The 22,704-nt window shown below is 54.3% G+C and overlaps 1 protein-coding gene across 3 annotated transcripts in view; it reads left to right on the top strand.

Moving 5' to 3' along the window:
• The first annotated feature begins 798 nt into the window (after window positions 1-798).
• Window positions 799-22,704, top strand: part of LOC119285852 (vacuolar cation/proton exchanger 2) — a 39,568-nt gene continuing 17,662 nt past the window's right edge. For 2 of the 3 annotated variants that reach the window (XM_037565183.1, XM_037565185.1), the window contains exons 1-6: window positions 799-919; window positions 993-1,269; window positions 1,527-1,597; window positions 2,081-2,109; window positions 2,200-2,396; window positions 2,472-2,684. In XM_037565183.1, coding sequence (XP_037421080.1) covers window positions 1,003-1,269; window positions 1,527-1,597; window positions 2,081-2,109; window positions 2,200-2,396; window positions 2,472-2,684 — 777 coding nt within the window. In that variant the 5' untranslated portion in view covers window positions 799-919; window positions 993-1,002. The remainder of the gene's footprint in view (window positions 920-992; window positions 1,270-1,526; window positions 1,598-2,080; window positions 2,110-2,199; window positions 2,397-2,471; window positions 2,685-22,704) is intronic. The other variant, XM_037565184.1, reaches the window with a different exon arrangement.

The raw sequence follows: 22,704 nt of genomic DNA on the forward strand, positions 1-22,704 counted from the left end.
CAAACAAACAAAACAACAAAATCATTCAGTTATCTATATCTATATACCAATATAAAAAGATCCAAACATGCAAATCCAATTAATCTCGATCATTAAATTATGTCAATCCAACGACCGAGATTACTTCAATGTCGAGCGCTCAACACTTTAGCGTGTACTTAATTTCATGCCAATATAGTGCTAATCATATAATAATACGTAAATAATATCCTACTTAACATCCACATACACTTAATATATTTCCAAATTAACATGCATTGGACGTACACATTGACTAGTTGAAAGAGTCACATATAAGATGATGTCATATTAGGGCATGTACAATGGTTGATAAGACAACATTATCTTAATTCTTGCATGTAATTTAGAGATGACAAAAAATAATGTCTATAATAGATTATTTCTTAGCCTTATCTTCAATAACTAGCTATTCCTAAAATAATGTCTACAATATATTATGCTAAGAGATCATAAGAGAAGACAAGCCTTTTCTAAGAGCATGTACAATGATGCTATCTTAGGTGTGCCACGTATGATAAATGATGAGATGGAGGAGAAAGAAATCATACGAGAAGGCTTGTCTTATCTTATTTAAGAAAAGACAAGAGATGATCTCTTAGCACAATTTGTCTCACTATAATTTTAGAAACAACTAATTATTAAAGATAAGGCTAAAAGATGACTCATTGTAGACATGTTTTTTTTGTCATTTGTAATTTACATGCAAAATTTAAGATAAACTATCTTATCAACCATTGTACGTGGCCTTAGTTATCTAGACGAAACATAGTCAGATAAAAAAGATTAGTAGAACGAACGAGGAGAGGCCTTGTTGATTCGAAATCGACCATCCAAATCCGAGCCGTAATCCTTCGCATTTCCTGGAGCGCTATCTTCATCTGTCCGCGTCGCGCGGGAGGTAGGATTCTTGCGCTGTCCGGGGGTTGACAGGGATCGGTGGCGGTTCTTGATTTGGATTCGCTTCGTTTTAGATTTGTTCAGATGACGGGGGCGGCGGACAAGGCCGAGCTAGGGTTCGAGGAGGATGATGATATGGCGGCCGGCACGCCGCCGCCGGCCAGGAAGATGCAGTCGCTCGACTTCGAGCACATCGGCTCGCTCGCGGCGGTGGCGGAGTCGCTCTCGCCCCGGAGCAAGTGGCGGATGGCGCTCAGGAGCATACGCATCGTCATCTTCCAGGCCAAGATCAATGTGCTCCTGCCCTTCGGGCCCCTCGCCATCACGCTTCACTACCTCTCCGGGAACCACGTAAGGAACAATGCCCACAATGATCACCCATCTAAACTGGGTACTCTGCATTATTCATCAGAGTTGATGCAGTATGATTTACTCTTTCTGCTTTGTTAGCTACTTTCATTTATACTACTGTACTACTTTTGAATCTATAATAGGGGCGCATGCTTTCATTTTTTCTGCTGCATTCTTCGTCACGTTTACTTGCAACAGCAAGACTGACCTGATAATGCTTTCCATTTCTGGGATTGCTTCCTTCAAATGCTTCACAGCAAGGATGGGTTTTCCTTTTCAGCTTAGTTGGTATCACGCCCTTGGCCGAGAGATTGGGATATGCAACTGAGTAAGTGCCTAGCAGATTTTGTCTAATCTAGCTTCTGTATGTTATATAACTTACTGTATATTACAACGGATGAGTAGGGCATTTTGGAGGACGGGCTCCATGGAGCCTGTTATTGAAAAACAAAATCAAAATTCAAAATTTTCAGTTTCAAAAAATTATGAACAAAAATATACATGTAAACAAAGATGTAATGTATACGTGTGTAAAATTTCACGGTGAAATACCATGAATTGTGAGCCGCACAAAAGACAACAAAATCGTGGACTTTGAGAATGAATAGTGCATGTGCTAAACAGCCACACATTTGTTTTTTTTGTGTAGCTCTCATTTTAACGTATTTCAACATGAAATTTTACACACATGTATATTATGTCTTTGGGTATATGCGTATTTTTCAGAATGTTTTGAAACATAGAAGTTCCGCCCACATGGAGCTCGAGCTCCATTTAGCATTTTCAATAACAGATGCCTTGTCTTGTGCAGGCAACTTGCTTGCTACACTGGCCCAACAAGTATGTGTCTTCATTCCATATTATCTTAGCTTCCTAATTCAAATCTTGACTTCAGCAATCGGTAAAGACTCTTCCTTTTTGAAACTGCAGTTGGGGGGCTTCTAAATGCTACTTTTGGAAATGCGACAGAGATGATTATCTCGATATATGCACTGAAAAACGGAATGATTCGTGTCGTACAGCAGTCACTACTAGGCTCTATATTATCAAACATGCTGTTAGTTCTTGGGTGTGCTTTCTTTGCTGGTGGGCTTGCTCATCCTAATAGAGATCAGGTCTTCAATAAGGTAAGAATAGAAAGGTGGTTATTTTCATTATTATCCACACATTTTATCTCTATTAACTTGCATTTTTCTATGTAGGCATCAGCTGTTGTGAACTCTGGGTTGTTGTTGATGGCTGTCTTGGGTCTAATGTTTCCAGCGGTGCTTCACTTTACACATTCTGAAGCGCACTATGGAAAATCCGAAGTTTCTCTTTCAAGGTTTAGTAGCTGCATAATGCTTGTGGCTTATGCTAGCTATCTATTTTTTCAACTCAAGAGCCAGCGCAGTCTGTACAGCCCAATTGGCGAAGTAAGTAGTTGAAAGCTAATTTATGCAAACACTTTTTTTAGATAAGGGGAACTAGTTTATGCAAACACTGAAAACTGTAAAGTGAGATATGGATGCATAAGGTTTTACTCTGAGGGGCACATATCATTTTAATGCTGTATCATAGTTATTATAGTCATCCGTGTAAAATTGTGTCTTCTGCATTGGGTAGTGTAAGTAAGTGATCAAGCTGCACAGTATGCATGTAATATATGTCGAGGGATTTTCGTGGGTCCTAACAGTGGTACTAGAGCTAGTACATCGAATTTGTAGTCGAGGGGACGTCACGTCAGGATATCAGATTATCAGTAGATCTAAAACACAAGTAAAGGGGGACAAATAATTTACCCAGATTTAGGACCCCAAGGTGAAAGCCGTACTACCCAACTTGCTCTTTTCTTTATATATCGAGGATATGGAGCATTACAATGTCAGGGGGTACCCCTCGAGTCATGGAAACTCAGCGAGTTGCGAGGATAGTGCATGAGATTTTGGATTGCTTCATCATGTTCCCGCCAAGCCGACAAGTTGAACACTCCACTCACAGTTTCTTCTTCAGAGAGACGCTCCTGATTCTGCTCTACTTGTATACATGTTCTCTCTTGAACGATCCTCTTCCCTATGATCTTGTGTATCGCCTTCTGGCAACATAAGTTTTGCTTCACCCTTTGGTTGTCCAGACCGTTGATGAAGTTCTAGGGTGGATACCCTGATCTGTCTCATGCATTGCAGTTGGTAGCGACCTCTTTCACCATGAATCTCTCATGATTCTCCTCCTTGGCTGAATTCGTCGGGCGTTTGGGGTCGGAGGACTTGAATTATGACGCCTTCTCCTGTGCATTTGGACTTCCCTTGGTCGAAAAAGAAGTAGGGGCGTTCTTGCTGAGTAAGCCCCCGAGCCTTTCTCCGGTGACCCTTGGCTATTTGTCCTTGCCCTAGATGGTTCGTCGTCCGACGATGATGATGAAATGATGTCATATATTTGATCTGATTTCGTGGCAACGACATGGTCGGCACCAGTTGTTAAGAGATTTTCGCTGGGTCCTAACATCGGCACTGGAGCAAGTACGTGGACTTTGTAGTTGAGGAGACCTAACTGTTAGGATACAGTAGATCTAGAACGCAAGTAAAGGGGACACCATGATTTACCCAGGTTCATCCCCCATGGTGGGTAAACGCCTTACTTCCTACCTTGCTCTTTTCTTTATATATCGAGGATATCGAGGATTACAACGTCGGGGGATGCTTGTCGAGTTATGATGGAGATTTCGACGATAAGCGCCGAAATCGTTATGCATGGAGTAGTATGCTAAAACTAGTTAGAAAGGAGTGGACCCCCTTCTATGTGGCCCCTATTTATAGCTCTGACATTATCGGCGTAAGTGAAATTACGTACATGTCTCCCATCGCCGCTCAAATGGGCTCTGCAAAGCCCAAAGTGTCGGCGTTCTAGGAACCAGGGTACCCAGACTTGCATGCTTGCGGCCCATGGCGTGGCTCCGTCTACGGCCTAATACGACCCATCTACAGCACCTTCAAGACAAGACCCTTGCGAGGGGCCAAGCCGCGCGAGGCGGATGACATGAAGACCTCCGGAGGGAGCGGCCTTCCCTGGCTGCCTCCTGAGGAGCGGGGATTTCTATGCAGGTGCCCACCTCATGAGGTTGAGGTGACACAAGCCATGACGACCAAGGCCAGGCGGGCGCCAGCGGGCGCAGAGGAGCAGATTTCCTCTTTGGTGCTAAGGAGGCAAGCGCAGGCGCGGGGTCCCGAGGAATCAACCAAAGGTTTCCATTCCCGTGCAACGAGACCAAGACCGCCAGGACGACAGGACAGATGTCATCGTCGAGCCCACCGCAGCGTCACGGCTAGAAGCTTTGCAGGCGAAGACCACCTTTCGTCAGGATAAGATGTACTACTTGTCTCCTTTCAAATTGGCCACTGCGGGATCCCTTCCTGCCTACGTTTTGGAGGAAGAGGACCAAGGCCACTATAAATATATGTTAGCCACCACCGTAGAAGGAGAGCTCTCTCCAGATTAGATCCACACCTCACCAGCTCACACCCACCAGAGCAGACCTCGTGAGGTTGTTCTTCCCTTGTACTAGTTCATACTCAGCCCCTCGTGAGGCTAATCCACCTCAAAGCAGGAGTAGGGTCTTACACCGCAAGGTGGCCCGAACCTAGGTAAACTGCCGTGTCCATCTTCTTGTTCATCGAGCTAGGTCGTGGGGGTGACGAACTGGTTGGATGAAGAGGTTGAGTTCTTTGCACACGCCCCAGAGTTTGAACCTTTCTTGGGTCTGCAGAGCCCTGAATCTGACATTTGGCGCCAGGTAGGGGCGTGTGAAAGCCGCTCTTTCGTCGTTTGCTCCGCCGCCGTTTCGTCGTTCCCATGGCCGACGCCTGCCGTGCCCGTGCCGAGCGCCGGGCCGCTCGTGTCGCTCAGACGGCACATGTGGGCAACGACGTGCCCCGCCGCTTTGCCTCCCCGGTGGCCAACGCTGCCACCGACCCTGCTGCCCACGAGCAGCAGGACTCGTCGCCGCGACTCCATCACCCACTCCAGCCACGACGTCGTCTTCTCATGCTCGTCGCGGGCCGGCGAACGCGCAGGCTGTGCTGCTCATGGCGCGCGAGCTTCTGCGCTATCGCCAGGCCAACGACTGGCTATCCCGCATCGCCGAGCTCGTCAGCACCTCTGGCGAGGCCCCTGCACCGCCCCGTTCGCCCCGTCCTCCTTCGTCTCTGGCGGGCGACGTGGCTCACGGCGCGCCTCCTCCTCCTCTGCGCGGCGTGGACCCCAAGCCGAGGAGCGAGGCACCCCAGCGTGACCCGCCACGCAGGGGCGCCAGCACGTGACGAAGAAAGCTGCTAGGTGGTGCAGCGGCCCCAAGGAGAAGCGCGTGCGCTTCCAGCTCCACCACGTCAAGACCGTGTGCCGCCAGAGGCGGCGGCGCGCGGGCGTCAAGATCAGGCTCCTCCTCAGCGGCTGGCTCCCATCATCCATGAATGCGGCGGGCTGCCGTGCATTCACTCGGGAGCTGCGCCGCTTTGTCTGGCCCGGCAAGTTCAAGCCGGATCTGCCTCTGCGCTACGACGACACTCCTGACCCGCTGAGTTCCTCCAGCTCTATGAGCTGAGCATCAAGGTGGCAAATGGCAACGAGAGTCATGGGGAACTGGTTTCCCATGGCCCTCAAGGATGGCGCGCGTTCTTGGCCCGTGAACCTTCCGGTGGGGTCGATCTCCTCCTGGGACGAGCTGCGCGAATGCTTCATCGCCAACTTCCAGGGCACTCACGACCGCGCCCCTGCTGTGGGCGACTTGCGGCGCATCAGGCAGCAGTCAGGAGTAACCTTGCACAAATACATACAACGCTTCACCAACGTTCACCTCAAGATCCCAAAGATGTTGGACGAGGCCATCATTTCGGCGTTCATTGATGGTGTCCGGGACGTCAAGATGAAGGAAGAGCTCGCCATACACGAAGATCTGTGTTCGGCTCTGGAGATGTTCAACATGACAACCAAGTGTGTGAGGGCAGAGGAAGGTCGCCTCTCCCTCCTGGAGCTCTCGAAGGCCGATCCTGAAGACAAGAAGGCCAAGGCAAGGACGTGAAGCGCAAGGGCCCTGCTGTGCTCGCGGCCGAGCCTGAGATGAAGCGTGGCTGTGACCACGCCGAGTCCTCCAAAGGCAGCCGCCCGTTTTGCGTCTTCCACAACGTCCACAGCCACAACACCAACGACTGGCAGGAGCTTAGGGCAATCCGCGACGGGCGCATCGGCCGCCGTCCCGAGCGCAACGACCGTGGCTATGGCCGCGGAGGAGGCCGCGGTGGAGGCCGCTGGGACAACTGCGACCCCTTTCAATACTGGCGTGATCAACCTCGTGAGGACCGCTGGCAGGGCCAGCCTTGCGACGGCCCCTGGCGTGACCAGCCCCGCGAGGACCGTCCTTAGGGCAACACCGGCCTTCCTCCGCTGCCACCGCCGACAAGGAGGAACGACGACCATCGCCAAGACGATGGGGCTGGGGGCTTTCAGGAACCTCGCACCATTGCCTGCATCTTGGGTGGCGCTCAGGCCCTCGCCTCTCATCGCATCTTCAAGCAGTTCGCTCGTGAGGTGAACGCGGCCCTCCCCAAGCTCGTGGCGTCGCGTCCCATCAGGTGGTCCAAGTACTCCATCACCTTTTGTTTGACACGAGAAATAATAAAAAATAACTTGGGTTATTATATTATTATCTCTCTACACTCCAGGGGAAACAAAATATTGCGTGCGTGCTAGTGTACTAAGTACACAAATAGACATAGGGAAACATGCACTTTATTAATCCCTCATCGGAGAAACAAAGTTACAAGTTCCCTTTACATATGCGTTTCGTGGTCTACTAGCGCGGCCTGCCTGACTATAGCGATTGCGGTCTATCGGTTCCCGAGGCCTCGGAAGGCTCCCGGTTAATTACTCCCGTGGGTTGCTTCGCGAGATACCTCTGATTAAGCCGTGTGGTCGTCTTCGTCGTCTTCGCTTCGCGTTCCATGCATTATGATGGTGGTGTGTGTGGTGTGGGCAGCGGCAAAGCCCGTGACCTCGTCGGTACACGTGCCGCTCAAAACATGGCTTTGTGCTAGCCATGTTCGCCCTTGCCGTCGCGCCTCGTCGGTCTTGACAGCGTTGATGTAGTCGATGTTGAAGTTGCATGGGTCCTGCTTTGCTCAGACTTCTCGACGATGTAGCGGCTTGGTCAGGGTATGCAAGGGGTTCGCCTCGCGGGAGTATTCTTATGGAGACTGGCGTGGGTGTAAAACCAATGCTCGCTCGTAACGGCAATGCCGGTGTGGTTGGCACCTCGTCTCGGCTGAATGCCGAGTTTACGGCGGTCCGTCAAGACAAAGGACGCCGCCTCATGGGGCCATCGAAACTTAGTGTTGGTGAAGCCATGTCGCCTTGTCGCCATCTCGCCTCGTCTTCATGGGCTTTGGGCCACGGAAATCGCCGTTGTCGCCATCTTCTTCGCATCGCGGGCTCCGTTTTGCGGGTAGCGCCGAGGCCGTGTGTCATCTTTATGGCTCCGGGTTGCGGGCTCCATCTCGACGAGGTAGACATTGGTGGTGACGTCCTGTGAGCTCCATGCCTTCGTCCTCTGCGGCACCAGCTTGATGATATTGATGACGGATGTCATCCTGGCGAGCTCCACGTCCTTGTTGTCCTCCGCGACACATGGCAGCATCCTTGCGAGCTCCACGCCAGGATCCTCCGTGGTACCGGGTTGATGATGTTGGCGATGTGCGTCGTCTTGGTGAGCTCCGCGCCGCCATTCACCGCGGCACGACGGCGGCGTCCTTGCAAGCTCCATGCCTCCGTCCATGGCACCGGCCTGGTGATGTTGGCGTTGGTGTCGTCTTGGCGAGCTCCGCGCCGCTATCCACCGTGGCACAGCGGCGGCATCGTTGCAAGCCCCCACGCCTTTGACCTCGATGGCGCCGGCTGGATGAAGAAGACGACGGGCATCGTCCTAGCGAGTTCCGTCTCGCCATCCTCCGCGGCACGCGGCGGCCGACATCCCTGCGAGCTCCACGCCTCCGGGCTCCATCTTAACGAAGTAGACGTCGGCGGCATCCCCAACGGGCTCGACGCCTACGGGGTCCAGCTTGATGATGTTGACGTTGGTGGCGTCCTCCTTGCGAGCTCCACGCCACGATCCTCGTGGTACCGGGTTGATGATGTTGGCGATGTGCGTTGTCTTGGTGAGCTCCGTGCCGCTATCCATCGCGGCACAGCAGTGGCATCCTCGCGAACCTCCATGCCTTCGTCCTCCATGGCGCCGGCTTGATGAAGTTGACACTGACGTCGTCTTGGCAAACTCCGCGCCACGATCCACCGCGGCACGGCGGCCGCATCCGCGCGAGCCTCCGTACCTTCGTCCTCCATTACGCCAGCCTGATGAAGAAAAACGAGGGCGTCGTCCTAGCGAGCTCCATGTCGCCATCCACGGCGGCATCCTCGCGAACCTCCCGCCTCCGGGGCTCCAGCTTGACGAAGTAGACGTCATCGGCCTCATCACCAAGGGAGGCCACCACTAGGAGTCCAGCGGGCTGCGCGTCGACATCACCGCTGGTTTGTCGGCGTCTTCAACGTCTGGGGACGGTGAAGTACAAGATTAGCCCCGTCTTCGTGAGCTTGAAGAAGTCGGCGGCAGCAAGCTGCGTGATGGAGGGCCGATGATGTCGTCTCCAAGAGCGGCCATCATACTGGCTGGAGGACTAGCGCGTAGTCCTTCTAGGCGCCCACTTGCGTGGCGAACACCTCCTCCATGCTCAGGACATGCTGCTCCTGGACAATCGTGCACGTGCATGTGTATCTTGTCCTGCATACAAAAGGAAATATATGTATATATGTGCTGACCTGAGGTGCAGGCTCCTTGTCAGCGTACCGTCCCTTCGACTGGTCATCTCCTTCATGCCTTGGCGCACGCGCTGCTGCCGTATAGGCAAGCAACCCGTGTGCTGCCCGGCAAGAGCGCCACCATGGTGGGCGCGTCTTTGCGTGGAGGGCGTACGCCGGCCTCCTCGTCTCCTCTGCCTTCGGTCTTTTCCTGGCCCCCTTTGATGTTTGTGGTTCCTCCTATATTTATAGGACGGGAGGGCTGGTGCTTGTACGCAGCCGCGGCTAATTCCTTCCTTCTATTCTTCTTCTTGATGTCCAAGTCTGCACAAGGAAAAGGAAACAAACCAATACATGCCTTGTTGCTTCAAGCATGCCTTTCAACAGAAATCGATGATGTCAGTTGAGTTTTGTTTTTCTAAACTTGTAGCTTGCCAATTATACGACCACACATCCGGCTGCTCTCGTGCATGCTTTTTTTTTCAAAGTGTAGCTTGCGCAAGGTATTCAGATGCGTACATGTCCGCCCCTGCCGGCCGGTCGCATATACTTGAATACTCATGTTGTACGGTCTATACATACAACGGGTATTCAAGTACATACGGATGCGAGCTTGCCGTTATATACATACAAGAATACGTAGATACGTACGTAAGCTAGCTAAGTCGCCGACTTACATGTGGCCACAAACGTGTGCATGCACACATGCATATTAGTTGCACCAAATTTCATGCATGTCCCGTATGCAAGTACGTGTGTGCACGTGCCATGCAAAATTATTTTGCTATTGCATAATGACTTGCCTTTGCTTATATAGCCTGCATCAAACCTCATTAGTTTTTTTTTCTGCAATGGTGCACAAAAACTCGTCGAACAAATGCCCCCTCGTCGAGTCGAGCTTGAATGCGAATCAAATTGAGCTTGACTCAATGAAATGCTCTTTCTTTTCATGGCGCATAATTCATATGCAGCCCGAAGAACCGGTTCTGAGTTGACATCTCCGTGACCACGCGCGTGCCATTCCAGAGATGATTCATTAGAAACAATGTATCTTAGTGTAGGTATATCCATCCACGCTTATGTTATCTAGGGAGCTCGCTGGATCGTATAACAAGCACGATGCCAGCCAACAAGGTAACCTTATCCCGTCTTCATTCCATGGCGAACTAACATGCCTTGGCCTGAAAATAAGAATAAATAAAATTTGCCAATCTCATCGCGACCGCCTTGCTGCAGTGCCAACCGACTTGATTGGAGGGTTTCACAGATTCACGCTGGCCGTACTGGCGCGTGCACTGCTCCCATGATCTCCTTGTGTTGATGTAGGTGAGGCATCGGTAGACCGTCGACAACTCCCCTTCGTTGAGCGAATCGTCACACCATCCATGGTGTGACAATTCTAGTGGCGGGACGCCATCGGCCTTACGGATAATTGAGGGGTTGACGCTGCCCCCATGCTTCATTGTTGTTGGAGACGGGGTTGCGGAGACGAATCTGCTCCACCTTCGTGAGCGCAGGCGTTGCCTTCTGGCGCCCATCGTGTGTGTCGGTGTAGACCATTGGTTGTCAGGCTGTCATCGGTGTTGTCAGGGACGCATAGGTATTCCTGCACCCAAACACCCAAGACGTAGTTCGGTGTAGTGGTTGTTGTCTGAATGCCGTCAACAATGACAGGGAGTGTCTCTCCATGGTTGCAAACGATGTTGGAGGAGCACAACTAGGAACACCAGAGGAAAACAGGCGAAAAAGAGAGGGGAAAAATGTTTGTGGGTTTTAAATGTTGGTTTTCCTGTTATACACCAGCTATAGGCGTGATATCTGAGAAGGCTACCGAAGGACTTGTCATTGGGAACCGTCAAAAGACCTTGACGATTCCAACTCAACAACTTAAATAGCTTTGGTGTACATGTATGAAGACGCCGTGTTTTGGGATGCTTCCGAGAGGCAACAAAAATTCATACTGAGGGCCCCCATAGCTCAACATGCCCCCTGCACACGCCCCATGAACCCAGAGACTTGGGTGTGGTAAGTTCAGGATAAATGGTTTTGGGACAACAGCTTGGCGATTTTTCTTCGTGCATATTGAGGGGTGGTGAATAGCTACCTCCCTCCTTCCTTCTAGTGGGTCCCTTTCTGCTTGGGACCACTTGATTGCTTCTTGTACTGTTGGGATTTTTCTTGAATTTGCTTCTTGGACTTTGGGAATTTTATTTTGATTGCTCACGCGGATGATTGATTGGCCGCGAACTTCATGGACTTGCTTTGACATTCAGCTGAACTTCTTGAGGACTCTTCTTCCAGGATTCTTAGGGACCCATCTTGAGAACTTGGAAGGCAACTGTTCACCTCCGTGGACTAGGAAAAACCCTCTAGCACATTATCTGGGGCTTTTGGTGGCGCAACCCAGGGTTGCCATGTGACCCTCCATGATCTTTTGCTATAGTCTTCCCTGGAGTGCGAGCCTCTATGAACACGAGGCATGCCGGGAAACATGAAGAGCGCGGGGTCTCAATACTCAGAAGTGCCCAAGTAATCATCTCCGCTGCCTCCAGAAGCATACACCTAGTACGTGTCGTGCATGTGGGTGTAGGAGCCGCTCCACCCGCAAATCAACACATTGTGCCGCCCTCCAACAAGTCCTAGGGTAGCCGAAACTTCAATCAACAGCGTAGTGCGATAGGGGAAAGCCATTTTTTGTTGGACTTAGTCTGTAAAAATTGGGGAAAACTAGATATATCCACGAAATGCTAAGGAGAATGCATCATGGATCCGAAAGCCCACAGAAAAAGTTTCCCCAATAAACTAGATCAATATTTTTTGAGGAACCTTCCGTTGATTGGGGGCATAGGTCGGACTCCTTGGGAATCGATGAGCTGGTATGCTCCCCCGTCGTAGACTTGCTCGATGACGTATGGCCCTTCCCACTTTGGCTCAAACTTGCCCTTCGTCCTGTGCGTCACGACGATGGGCCGCCTGAGCACAAGGACCACCTTGCCTTTTCGGAAGACGCGTTGCTTGACGAGCTTGTCATAAGCTCTCACCATATTCTGGCGGTAAAGCTCCAGGTTCTGTAGGGCATTAAGTCGACCCTCTTCAAGGGCGTCGAGTTCCTGAAACCGCAGTTGTACCTGTTCGTCTTGGGTGATCTCATCTTGGATAGCCACCCTCAAAGAGGGTAGCTGGACCTCTAGTGGTAGGACTGCCTCATTCCCGCAAACAAGAAAAAATGGGGTCGCCTGTGTTGGGGTACCGACGGTAACGCAGTACGCCCATAAGGACTTGAAGAGATGGTCATGCCAGTCTCTCCTGTTCCTTGTCACCGTTTTCTCGAGTATCTTGCCGAGTGTCTTGTTGAAAGCTTCGATCGCGTTGTTGGATTGGTGTAGATGGTGGGGACGTGGTGATGAAGTGAAGGGGAGAGCGGTACGCCCATCGCTCCGGCCATGCTTAGACATATCCCTTCGTCTTTGTCGATTATCTGGTGATGAAGTGGGCGGCCTTCGCCTCGCCGGTGCCCGGCCTGGTGGTGTCCGCCTTGTCGGTGTCAGACTGGATGACTTGCCTTCGCCTCGTCGGTGCCTGGCAAGATATGGATTGCTTCATCGGTAAAAAAAAACATGTGGGTGAAGTACAACTTCGCCTCGCCGGGGCTAAGACGATATTGGTGATGTGTGTTGATGTAGAAGTTGGAGTAGACTTGAGTGTCGCCGCATGACGGCGGCGCTTGAAGATGACGACAATACTAGCTTGTCGATGTAGACCTTGGGGCATCGCAGTTACGTGGACGACCTCCGCTCGGTGTAGGCAGTTTGTGTAGAAGAATGGCGGTGTGTCGGTGCAGTCTGTGTCCTCGCCAGTCAATAAGTCAAAGCAGATGGCGACGCCATGTGGACATCTGTCGGCATCGATGTAGACGACACACTTGCTAGATGAAGAGTTGATGAAGATTGCGACGCCGTGTCGATGTAGTCGGATGGCATCGTGTCGATGTAGTCGGCGTCCCCGCCGAGTGTGATGTCGATGAAGATGGTGACGACATGTTGATGTAGCAGCGTTCCTCGTTATGCCGGAGGTTGATGATGACGCCTCCAACATGGTCGCGGGTGGTGTAGATGGCGCCCAACTTTTGGTGCGCTCCATGTTGGCGAGGAGCAAGCGGCATGCCCACCATAGGCGTGCTCCGAGGCTATGTAAATTGCACCCGCGTTCGGGTGATGCTTCACGCTAGAGGTGGTCTGGACCATCTCCACGTCTGGTGAGCTCCACATTGGCGACGGTGTGGACGTCACCATGCCTTGGTCGAGCCCCCTGTTGGTAGAGGCACAAAAGTCGTGCCCGCCTTTGGGAAGCTCCAAGATGGTGTAGACGGTGCCCGCCCTTAGGCGATAACAGTGTTGGTGACGATGTAGATGACGCTCCTCTTGGGGCGTTAACATGTCTGTGACGGTGTAGACCGACCACCACCCAAGGCTAAGCTCCTTGTTGGCGGCGGTTTAGACCAAGCCCCGCTCGGACCAAGCTCCGAGTGGGAGGCAACAACGTAGATGATATCCCCGCCTTGGGAAAGCTGTGGGATGATGGTCCAGTAGCCGCCTCATCTTTTGAGATATCTGTGTCAATGGTGGAGAAGAAAGAGCTCCGCCTAGCCAAGCTCCGTGCCAACGGAGGTATATGGCGCCCTGCCTTTGGGGCGCTCCATGTCGATGGCGGTGTAGATAGCGCCCTGCCTTGGGGCACTCCATGTCGGCGACGGTGATGCAGATGGATCTCCACACCTTGGGCAAGCTCCGCGACGATGGTGGTGTGAACAACGCACCACCTTAGGATAGCTCCATATCAGCGATGGGTGAACAACCCCCACCTTGGACCAGTCACATATCACATTGAGAGAGATCCAGTTTGTGGCTACATTAATGATGCTTCACCTGGAGAGAACGGGGTGGCGGATGGTGCCGCCGAGTGGGTGATGGAGCCCTGTCCGCCGTCACCTTGAGTTGTGGCCGAGCTTCCCACCAAGGACAGGGCACATGTCATGGTGGAAGAGTTTTTCGTAGAGGGTCCGTGGTCGCTACCTTTGAGTGGGTTGAGGGTTCCTCCCACCGTCTTGTCTTGCCATTGTTTACAACGTGGGGGGCATGTTAGGATGCCCCCACTCTAAGTGGTGAGTTGAAGACTGTCGTCGAGGCGCTCATGATGAGGATGATGACTTGGGATTGGTGCCTTATCCTACCTACACCCTGCGTTAATGAAGTATTCGGCGCTCCTTGATCATGGAGCCGCCTATGGATATGGTTCACTTGTTCCTGGAGTAGGCGAAGATCCACACATTGAATCCTTGCCACCTGGTGTCGTGTCTTGAAGCAAGGAACGGAGAACCTATTGTCGTTGGAGAGTGATCATCAATCAACCGCCGAGTTGTGGAGACATGGCGCCCATGCACATCTTTGAGTATCGTCGAGGTTGATGGAAATTGTATTGCCTTGCAATTCTTCCCCTTGTAGTTGCGTAGAGGATGCGCGCTTTCAAAAAGAACAAGAGTTCACCATGAGCCTACGCAGGTTGTGGGAGATGGCCTCCAAACCTTCCTCCAGCTTGACCTCGGTGCGCCATGGTGTTGGTGTTGGCGGCTCTGAGTGTGAGGTCGCGGTAGAGGCGTGAAGGGAAGCCGCACTTGCTCGCCTGTTGGCGGCCCTGGTGTGAAGGCGTTGAGTTGCTCCACATCTCCTTGCATATCCGCCCTTGTTGACTCCTTAAACAGGGCCTGCGCCTCAACCATTAGCTCGCGACGCTCCTTCTTTGCCTTGGCGACCTCCCGCCTTAGCGCCTTTTTCGCCAGCACAGTTTGGAACTGTGCAAGATCTTGGGCTTGATGCATGTAGGCCCTGGCTCCATGCTCGATGAAGACCATATGTGACAATGATCCGGGATAGATCAATGCCGACTCAGATTTGCTGGCGTGGGAGAGTTCACCTGCAAGAAAGAGACTTACTGGCGAAGATCCTTGCAGCATGCTGTGCACGTTGGAGATTGGTGAAGACGATTTCAACGACCATAGCGAAGCAAAGATGGGAGGAGAACCACGTCCCACCGGGCGTGCCAATTTGTTTGACACGAGAAATAATAAAAAAATAACTTGGGTTATTATATTATTATCTCTCTACGCTTCAGGGGAAATAAAACATTGCGGGTGTGCCAGTGTACTAAGTACACAAATAGACATAGGGAAACATGCACTTTATTAATCTCTCATCGGAGAAACAAAGAAATAAAACTACAAGTTCCCTTTACATATGCGCTTTGTGGCCTACTATCGCGGCCTGCCTGACTGTAGCGATTGCGGTCTCTTGGTTCCCGGGGCCTCGGAAGGCTCCCGGTTAATTACTCCCGCGGGTTGCTCCGCGAGATACCTCCGATTAAGCCGTGTGGTCGTCTTCGTCGTCTTCGCTTCGCGTTCTCCATGCATTATGATGATGGTGTGTGTGGTGTGGGCAGCGGCAAAGCCCGTGACCTTGTCGGTACACGTGCCACTCAAAACATGGCTTTGTGCTAGCCATGTCCGCCCTTGCTGTCGTGCCTCGTCGGTCTTGACAGCGTTGATGTAGTCGATGTTGAAGTTGCATGGGTGCTCAGACTTCTCGACGATGTAGCAGCTTGGTCGGGGTATGCAAGTGGTTCGCCTCGCGGGAGTATTCTTATGGAGATTGGCGTGGGTGTAAAACCAATGCTCGCTCGCAATGGCAATGCCGGTGTGGTTGGCACCTCGTCTCGGCTGAACGCCGAGTTTACGGCGGTCCGTCAAGACAAAGGACGCCGCCTCACGGGGCCATCGAAACTTAGTGTTGGTGAAGCCATGTCGCCTCGTCGCCATCTCGCCTCGTCTTCATGGGCTTTGGGCCACGGAGATTGCCGTGTGTCGCCATCTTCTTCGCATCGCGGGCTCCGTTTTGCGGGCAGCGCCGAGGGCGTGTGTCATCTTTATGGCTCCGGGTTGCGGCTTCATCTCGACGAGGTAGACATTGGTGGTGACGTCTTGTGAGCTCCACGCCTTCGTCCTCTGCGGCACCAGCTTGATGATATTGATGATGGATGTCATCCTGGCGAGCTCCACGTCCTTGTTGTCCTCCGCGGCACATGGCAGCATCCTTGCGGGCTCCATGTCTCTGGGGTCCAGCTTGATGATGTTGACGTCGGTGGCGTCCTCCTTGCGAGCTCCACGCCACGATCCTCCGTGGTACCGGGTTGATGATGTTGGCGATGTGCGTCGTCTCGTTGAGCTCCGCGCCGCCATTCACCGCGGCACGACGACGGCGTCCTTGCAAGCTCCCCGCCTCCGTCCTCCATGGCACCGGCCTGGTGATGTTGGCGTTGGTGTCGTCTTGGCGAGCTCCGCGCCGCTTTCCACCGTGGCACAGCGGTGGCATCGTTGCGAGCCCCCACGCCTGACCTCCATGGCGCCGGCTGGATGAAGAAGACGACGGGCATCGTCCTAGCGAGCTCCGTCTCGCCATCCTCCGCGGCACGTGGCGGCCGACATCCCTGCGAGCTCCACGCCTCCGGGCTCCATCTTAACGAAGTAGACGTCGGCGGCATCCCCAACCGGCTCGACGCCTACGGGCTCCAGCTTGATGATGTTGACGTTGGTGGCGTCCTCCTTGCGAGCTCCACGCCACGATCCTCCGCGGTACCGGGTTGATGGTGTTGGCGATGTGCGTCGTCTTGGCGAGCTCCATGCCGCTATCCACCGCGGCACAGCGGCGGCATCCTCGCAAGCCTCCATGCCTTCGTCCTCCATGGCGCCGGCTTGATGAAGTTGACACTGGCGTCGTCTTGGCGAACTCCGCGCCACGATCCACCGCGGCACGGCGGCCGCATCCGCGCGAGCCTCCGTACATTCGTCCTCCATTGCGCCAGCCTGATGAAGAAAAACGAGGGCATCGTCCTAGCGAGCTCCATGTCGCCATCCATGGCGGTATCCTCGCGAACCTCCCGCCTCCGGGGCTCCAGCTTGATGAAGTAGACGTCGTCGGCCTCATCACCAAGGGAGGCCACCACCAGGAGTCCAGCGGGCTGCGCGTCGACAGCACCGCTGGTATGCCGTCATCTTCAACGTCTTGGCACGGTGAAGTACAAGATTAGCCCCGTCGTCGTGAGCTTGAAGAAGTCAGCGGCAGAGGGCCGATGATGTCGTCTCCAAGAGCGGCCATCATACTGGCTGGAGGACTAGCGCGTAGTCCTCCTAGGCGCTCACTCATGTGGCGAACACCTCCTCCATGCTCAGGACATGCTGCTCTTGGACAATCGTGCACGTGCATGTGTATCTTGTCCTGCATACAAAAGGAAATAGATGTATATATGTGCTGATTTGAGGTGTAGGCTCCTTGTCAGCGTACGTCCCTTTGACTGGTCATCTCTTTCATGCCTTGGCGCACGCGCTGCCGCCGTATAGGCAAGCAACCTGTGTGCTGCCCGGCAAGAGTGCCACCATGGTGGGCGCGTCTTTGCGTGGAGGGCGTACGCCGGTCTCCTCGTCTCCTCTGCCTTCGGTCTTTTCCTGACCCCCTTTGATGTTCGTGGTTCCTCCTATATTTATAGGACGAGAAGGCTGGTGCTTGTACGCAGTCGCGGCTAATTCCTTCCTTCTATTCTTTTTCTTGATGTCCAAGTCTGCACAAGGAAAAGGAAACAAACCAATACATGCCTTGTCGCTTCAAGCATGCCTTTCAACAGAAATCGATGAGGTCAGTTGAGTTTTGTTTTTCTAAACTTTTTTTTTTGAATGTCAACGGGGGGAGAAGGAATCCTCCCCACCTGAATTGTATTCATTTGTTGCCTATAGGCTTTGCAGCCTAATACAAGATAGGGCTCAAGTGAACCAGAAGTACAGGGGGAACAGGAAGGAGAAATAAAGCGAAACAACACACGGACAACACATGGCGAGGGGGGACACAACACAACAAGAGGCACCATCGGCGCTCGAACTGCAGCGGCGAGCCGAGACTGAACCATGACACTGCACCATCGACGCAATCGAAAAGCACCGGGCAACCAAGACTGCACAACGCCGCGACACCACCTGTGTCATGGGGTACATTCGAACGGTCACGCCGGGCCCAGACGACGCCACGACACCTGTGTGCCACCGGCGTAGTTGGAGGGCAACACCAGGCATAAAACTCCACATAGCACACCCAAGACATCACAATAAGGGGCACGACGGGCGCTCGAACTGCAGCGGCGAGCCGAGACTAAACCATGACACTGTGCCATCGACGCAATCGAAAAGCACCGGGCAACCAAGACTGCACAACGCCGCGACACCACCTGTGTCATGGGGTACATTCGAACGGTCGCACCGGGCCCAGACGACGCCATGACACCTGTGTGCCACCGGTGTAGTCGAAGGGCATCACCAAGCATAGAACTCCACAGAGCACACCCCAAACATCACAAGACCGGGGGATGAAGACAACGCCATCAAGATGGAGAACGACGGGAAGCGTCGCCGCTGTCTCGGCCAGCAGCAGGCCGACCAAGGATTTCTCCCCATCCCCGGTCACATCTGCCACGCGACTAGCCACAGAGCAGCCGCCAATAGCGCAGGGTAGCGCTGGAATGGACGGCCCCAGATCCAGGTGAATCCCACCGGCGGAGCAACACCGGCAGGCACCCTTGACGCCGAGGGCACCAGCGAGGACCACCGGTGCAGCGCCCCCCGGGGGGAACTGGGAGGTGGAGGGCTCCAGAGATAGGAGCCACGACGCCACCTTCGTTTGGTGAGCGCACGGAGGAGCACGACGACGACAGAACGGGCGGCAACAGAGGTGGGAAGGCGCGGAAGTTTTGGATCTGCGGGGAAGGTGTGACGCCCGGCAGACCACAACGACGGCGGACGGATGAGGGCGGGAGGCGGCGGATGCCGGCGCAAGGCGCGGAGCAGGGGAGACGAGGCGCAACATCGAGCCCAGCAGGCTACAGCCGGTGCAGCCGCCGCCGAGGCAGCACCCCGTGGGCGCGCGATGCCCGCAGCCACGGCACGCCGGCCGGATCTGGAAGGAGGGCGCCGGCCGACGCCGGGGAAGCGGAGCAGAGGGAGCACGAGGCCAGATCTGGAGCCCCCGATGCGGGAGAGGGAAAGGGGCAACAGGGCCTAGAGAACGATGCTGGATGGATCCCGCCGCCGCCAGCCTTCGCGGAGCTTTGCCCGGCGTCGTTTTGCCGGCGGCGGCGAGGCGCGGTGGCCGGAGAAGAGGCTGTGGCGGCGCTTGGCGGGGGTGCCCGCCCGAGTCGCCTCAGAGAGACGACGCGGGGGGTGATGGGTCGGACGTGCTGTCTTCAACATGATTTCTAAACTTGTAGCTTGCCAATTATACGACCACACATCCGGCTGCTCCCGTGCATGCTTTTTTTTCAAAGTGTAGCTTGCGCAAGGTATTCGGATGCATACATGTCCGCTCCTGCCGGCCGGTCGCATATACTTGAATACTCATATTGTATGGTCTATACATACAGCGGGTATTCAGGTACATACGGATGCGAGCTTGCCGGTATATACATACAAGAATATGTAGATACGTGCCCGCAAAAAGAATATGTAGATACGTACGTAAGCTAGCTAAGTCGCTTACTTACATGTGGCCACAAACGTGTGCATGCACACATGCATATTAGTTGCACCAAATTTCATGCATGTCCCATATGCAAGTACGTGCGTGCATGTGCCATGCAAAATTATTTTGCTATTGCATAATGACTTGCCTTTGCTTATATAGCCTGCATCAAACCTTATTAGTTTTTTTTCCGCAATGGTGCACAAAAACTTGTCGAACACCTTTGACTCTACAGAACAGCTCAAGTGTTCAGCCGCCGCCGGCGCGCTCCCAATGCTCCGCTCGTCCACCAGCAGCAACGTCCTTGTCACCAATGGACACTCATCGATGGTGGCGCGGGGCTCAACGTCATCTCCATCGAGACGCACCAGGTGCCGTACGACCAACTCCTCCCCATCAAGCCCTTCTCAGGAGTGACTGATGGCTCCACCACCCCCATAGGGCAGATTCGCCTCCCTGTCACCTTCGGCAAGCGTGACAACTACCGCACCGAGCTCATCGACTTCGATGTCGCCCACATCCGCCTCCCGTACAATGCCATCCTTGGATACCCGCCCCTCGCCAAGTTCATGGCGGCGACTCACCACGGCTACAATGTCCTCAAGATGCTAGGAAGTGGCGGCATCATCACAGTCGCTTGCGACGAGAAGGACGCGACGTGCTTCCTCGAGCGCGCCTACCAGGCTGCAGCGGTCGAGAACTCAGACGATGAGGGTGCCATCCGTCCTCCTGAGGCCGTCCCCAAGAAGAAGCATCTCCTCCTCAAGGACCGTCAGGAGCCTGGGGTGTCCGACGATCGTGCCTCAGGTCCCACGCCCACTGCTAGGGCGCCTTTCTTTCGCATAGAAAGGCGCGTTCGGCGCCCCTCTCAGGACGGGCTCGGGGGCTCTCGTCTGGAGGGCCTCTGACCCGACCAACGCCACGAGGGAGGCGTTCAGGCACCATGTGGAGGCGTGCTTCAGCGTGCGCTTCCATGAGCAGGGCGCAAGGTGCGAGGCGTCAGGCGCTCAGGAGTTCATCACCAAGGCGATCAAAGACCTTCAGGAGGCGCGAGCCATGCGTGGCGAGCATCGCCCCGCACCATCCAGTGCAGTTGCCGCCCCTGACATGGGTGGCGAGCTGCGCGTCTACGTCAACATCCCAGGCCTCAATAGGGCTGCTTCTCAGAAGCTCTTCTGGCCGTCCCGCGTTGGCCGGAGTGGGGGCTCCCCCTGCAGCTATGTTCGCATGCCATTCGGCCTGCTGAACGCGGCTGCCTCGCACCAGCGCTGCATGCAGGGCGTCCTGGCGGCTCACGAGGCCAGGCGCCAGGCAGTCCTGATGGAGGAGGTGTCAGAATTTCGCGAGCCCCCCGGACCTCCGGAGCCCCTCGGGACTCAGGAGCCGGCCGGCTCGTGAGAAGCGGCTCCTACAGCACGCGTCTCCAGCTACCCCAACACATCTACAACGACGGTGCCAGGTGACTTTTTGGTTTGTTCAGTTGAGGGCGCCCCTCGGGCTGCATCATCCTCAAGCTGTTAGGGCCCATCCCTGCAGCTGCACCATTTTGATTCATGTACTCTGGACCGGTTATGCATGCTCGAGTTATCATGGTTGTTGACGTTACTCCTGCCGTCTCGTTATCCACGGAGTTGCCCGTCGCGGCCTTCGCACGTTGCTAACCCGCCTCTCGCTCATCCCGCAACGGGGGCTGCTGGCACGATGCCTGTGCTCGGGTCCGTCCCTGCAGTGCTGATAAACCTAAGAAACCGAGCTTTGGGTCGCGGCCGGCCCCGTGCACGTCACCTCACCGGGTCCTTAGTGCATTCGTCTTCTTGCGGAAAGATCACCGGCAGGATAGCAAGCGCAATTGTGTGCTATGCTTTCTCTCTTCGGCTAACTCGCAGGAACCTCCGGAGCCGGGACCATGAGCAGCCTCGCCAGCACCTCGGGGCGCAACCCCTCCTAGGTACCCTCTCGAAGCCAACCACTCTTCTCATGCAAGTCGCTTGCACGTTAAAGGGGGGGGGGCTTGAGCACCGCGCCTCAGGGGCTCCTACTGGCTCTAGAGCCCTCACCCCCTGGTCTTGACCACGACATCGCGACCTGACATACCAGCGGCGGTTGAGCCTCGCTCGAGGGCCGGGACCCGAGAACATAGAGCATCTAGACGAGCGAGGAAGATGGGGTCGGCGTGAGCCCTGCCCAGGGGTGTCATCAGTAGAAGGGCATGGCTTAACGTCGCACGAGAAGCTCGTCCACGCAGCAAAGGAACCACCGCAGGTCCATCAAGATAAGTCACCTCGCACGCGCAGGCGTGGACCTCATGACCAGCGTTCTATCCCTCGCGATCTTGCTCGGGCAAGGAAACTTCCCTTTCAGTCCTTCGGGGGCTACTTGCACGCCAAAGGGGACCTCCTAAGCATCGCGCCTCAGGGGCTCTTACCGGATCTCGGGCCGCTCACCTCCTGGCCTTGACCATGGCATCACGACCTGGCATACCAGCGACGGCCGAAGCTTGCCTGGGGACTGGATCCTGCCGGCGTAGAGCACTAAGCTACCGCGAGAATGAAATGGGGAACCATGCGAAAGCGAGAAACGCAAACACGACATCGAATCGGGAATAATAACATTAAAATGCGAGCGTCAAAGTTTTTACATACTCCCACGGGGCCCGTCATGATTTTTGTACAGGAACGAAGCAAAAGGAGAAACCTCCTAAGAACCATGGCCCTGGCGGCATCGCCAGCGACGTCGGGATGGCGCTCCTCCTCCCCCTAGGCCCGGGCGCGACGACGCAGCGGCTCGTAGCTGTCGTCGTCACTTGAACCTGGTCCGAATGAAGCGCTGCTGCTGTCGGAGGAATTGCGGACAAGGCCAAGGACAAGTTCACCGCCGGTGGCCTCGCCGCCTTGATCACCTCCCCTAGGGCAGCATTCCAGATGCCGGCCGTCTTCTTTGAAGACCTTGAAGAAGAGCGTCGGTGCCCCGTCGTACTCGAAGTGGCGTGACCTCCCTTCGGGCGGCAGGT

The sequence above is a fragment of the Triticum dicoccoides genome, chromosome 4A (genome assembly GCF_002162155.2).
Source record: "Triticum dicoccoides isolate Atlit2015 ecotype Zavitan chromosome 4A, WEW_v2.0, whole genome shotgun sequence".
NCBI lineage: Eukaryota > Viridiplantae > Streptophyta > Magnoliopsida > Poales > Poaceae > Triticum > Triticum dicoccoides.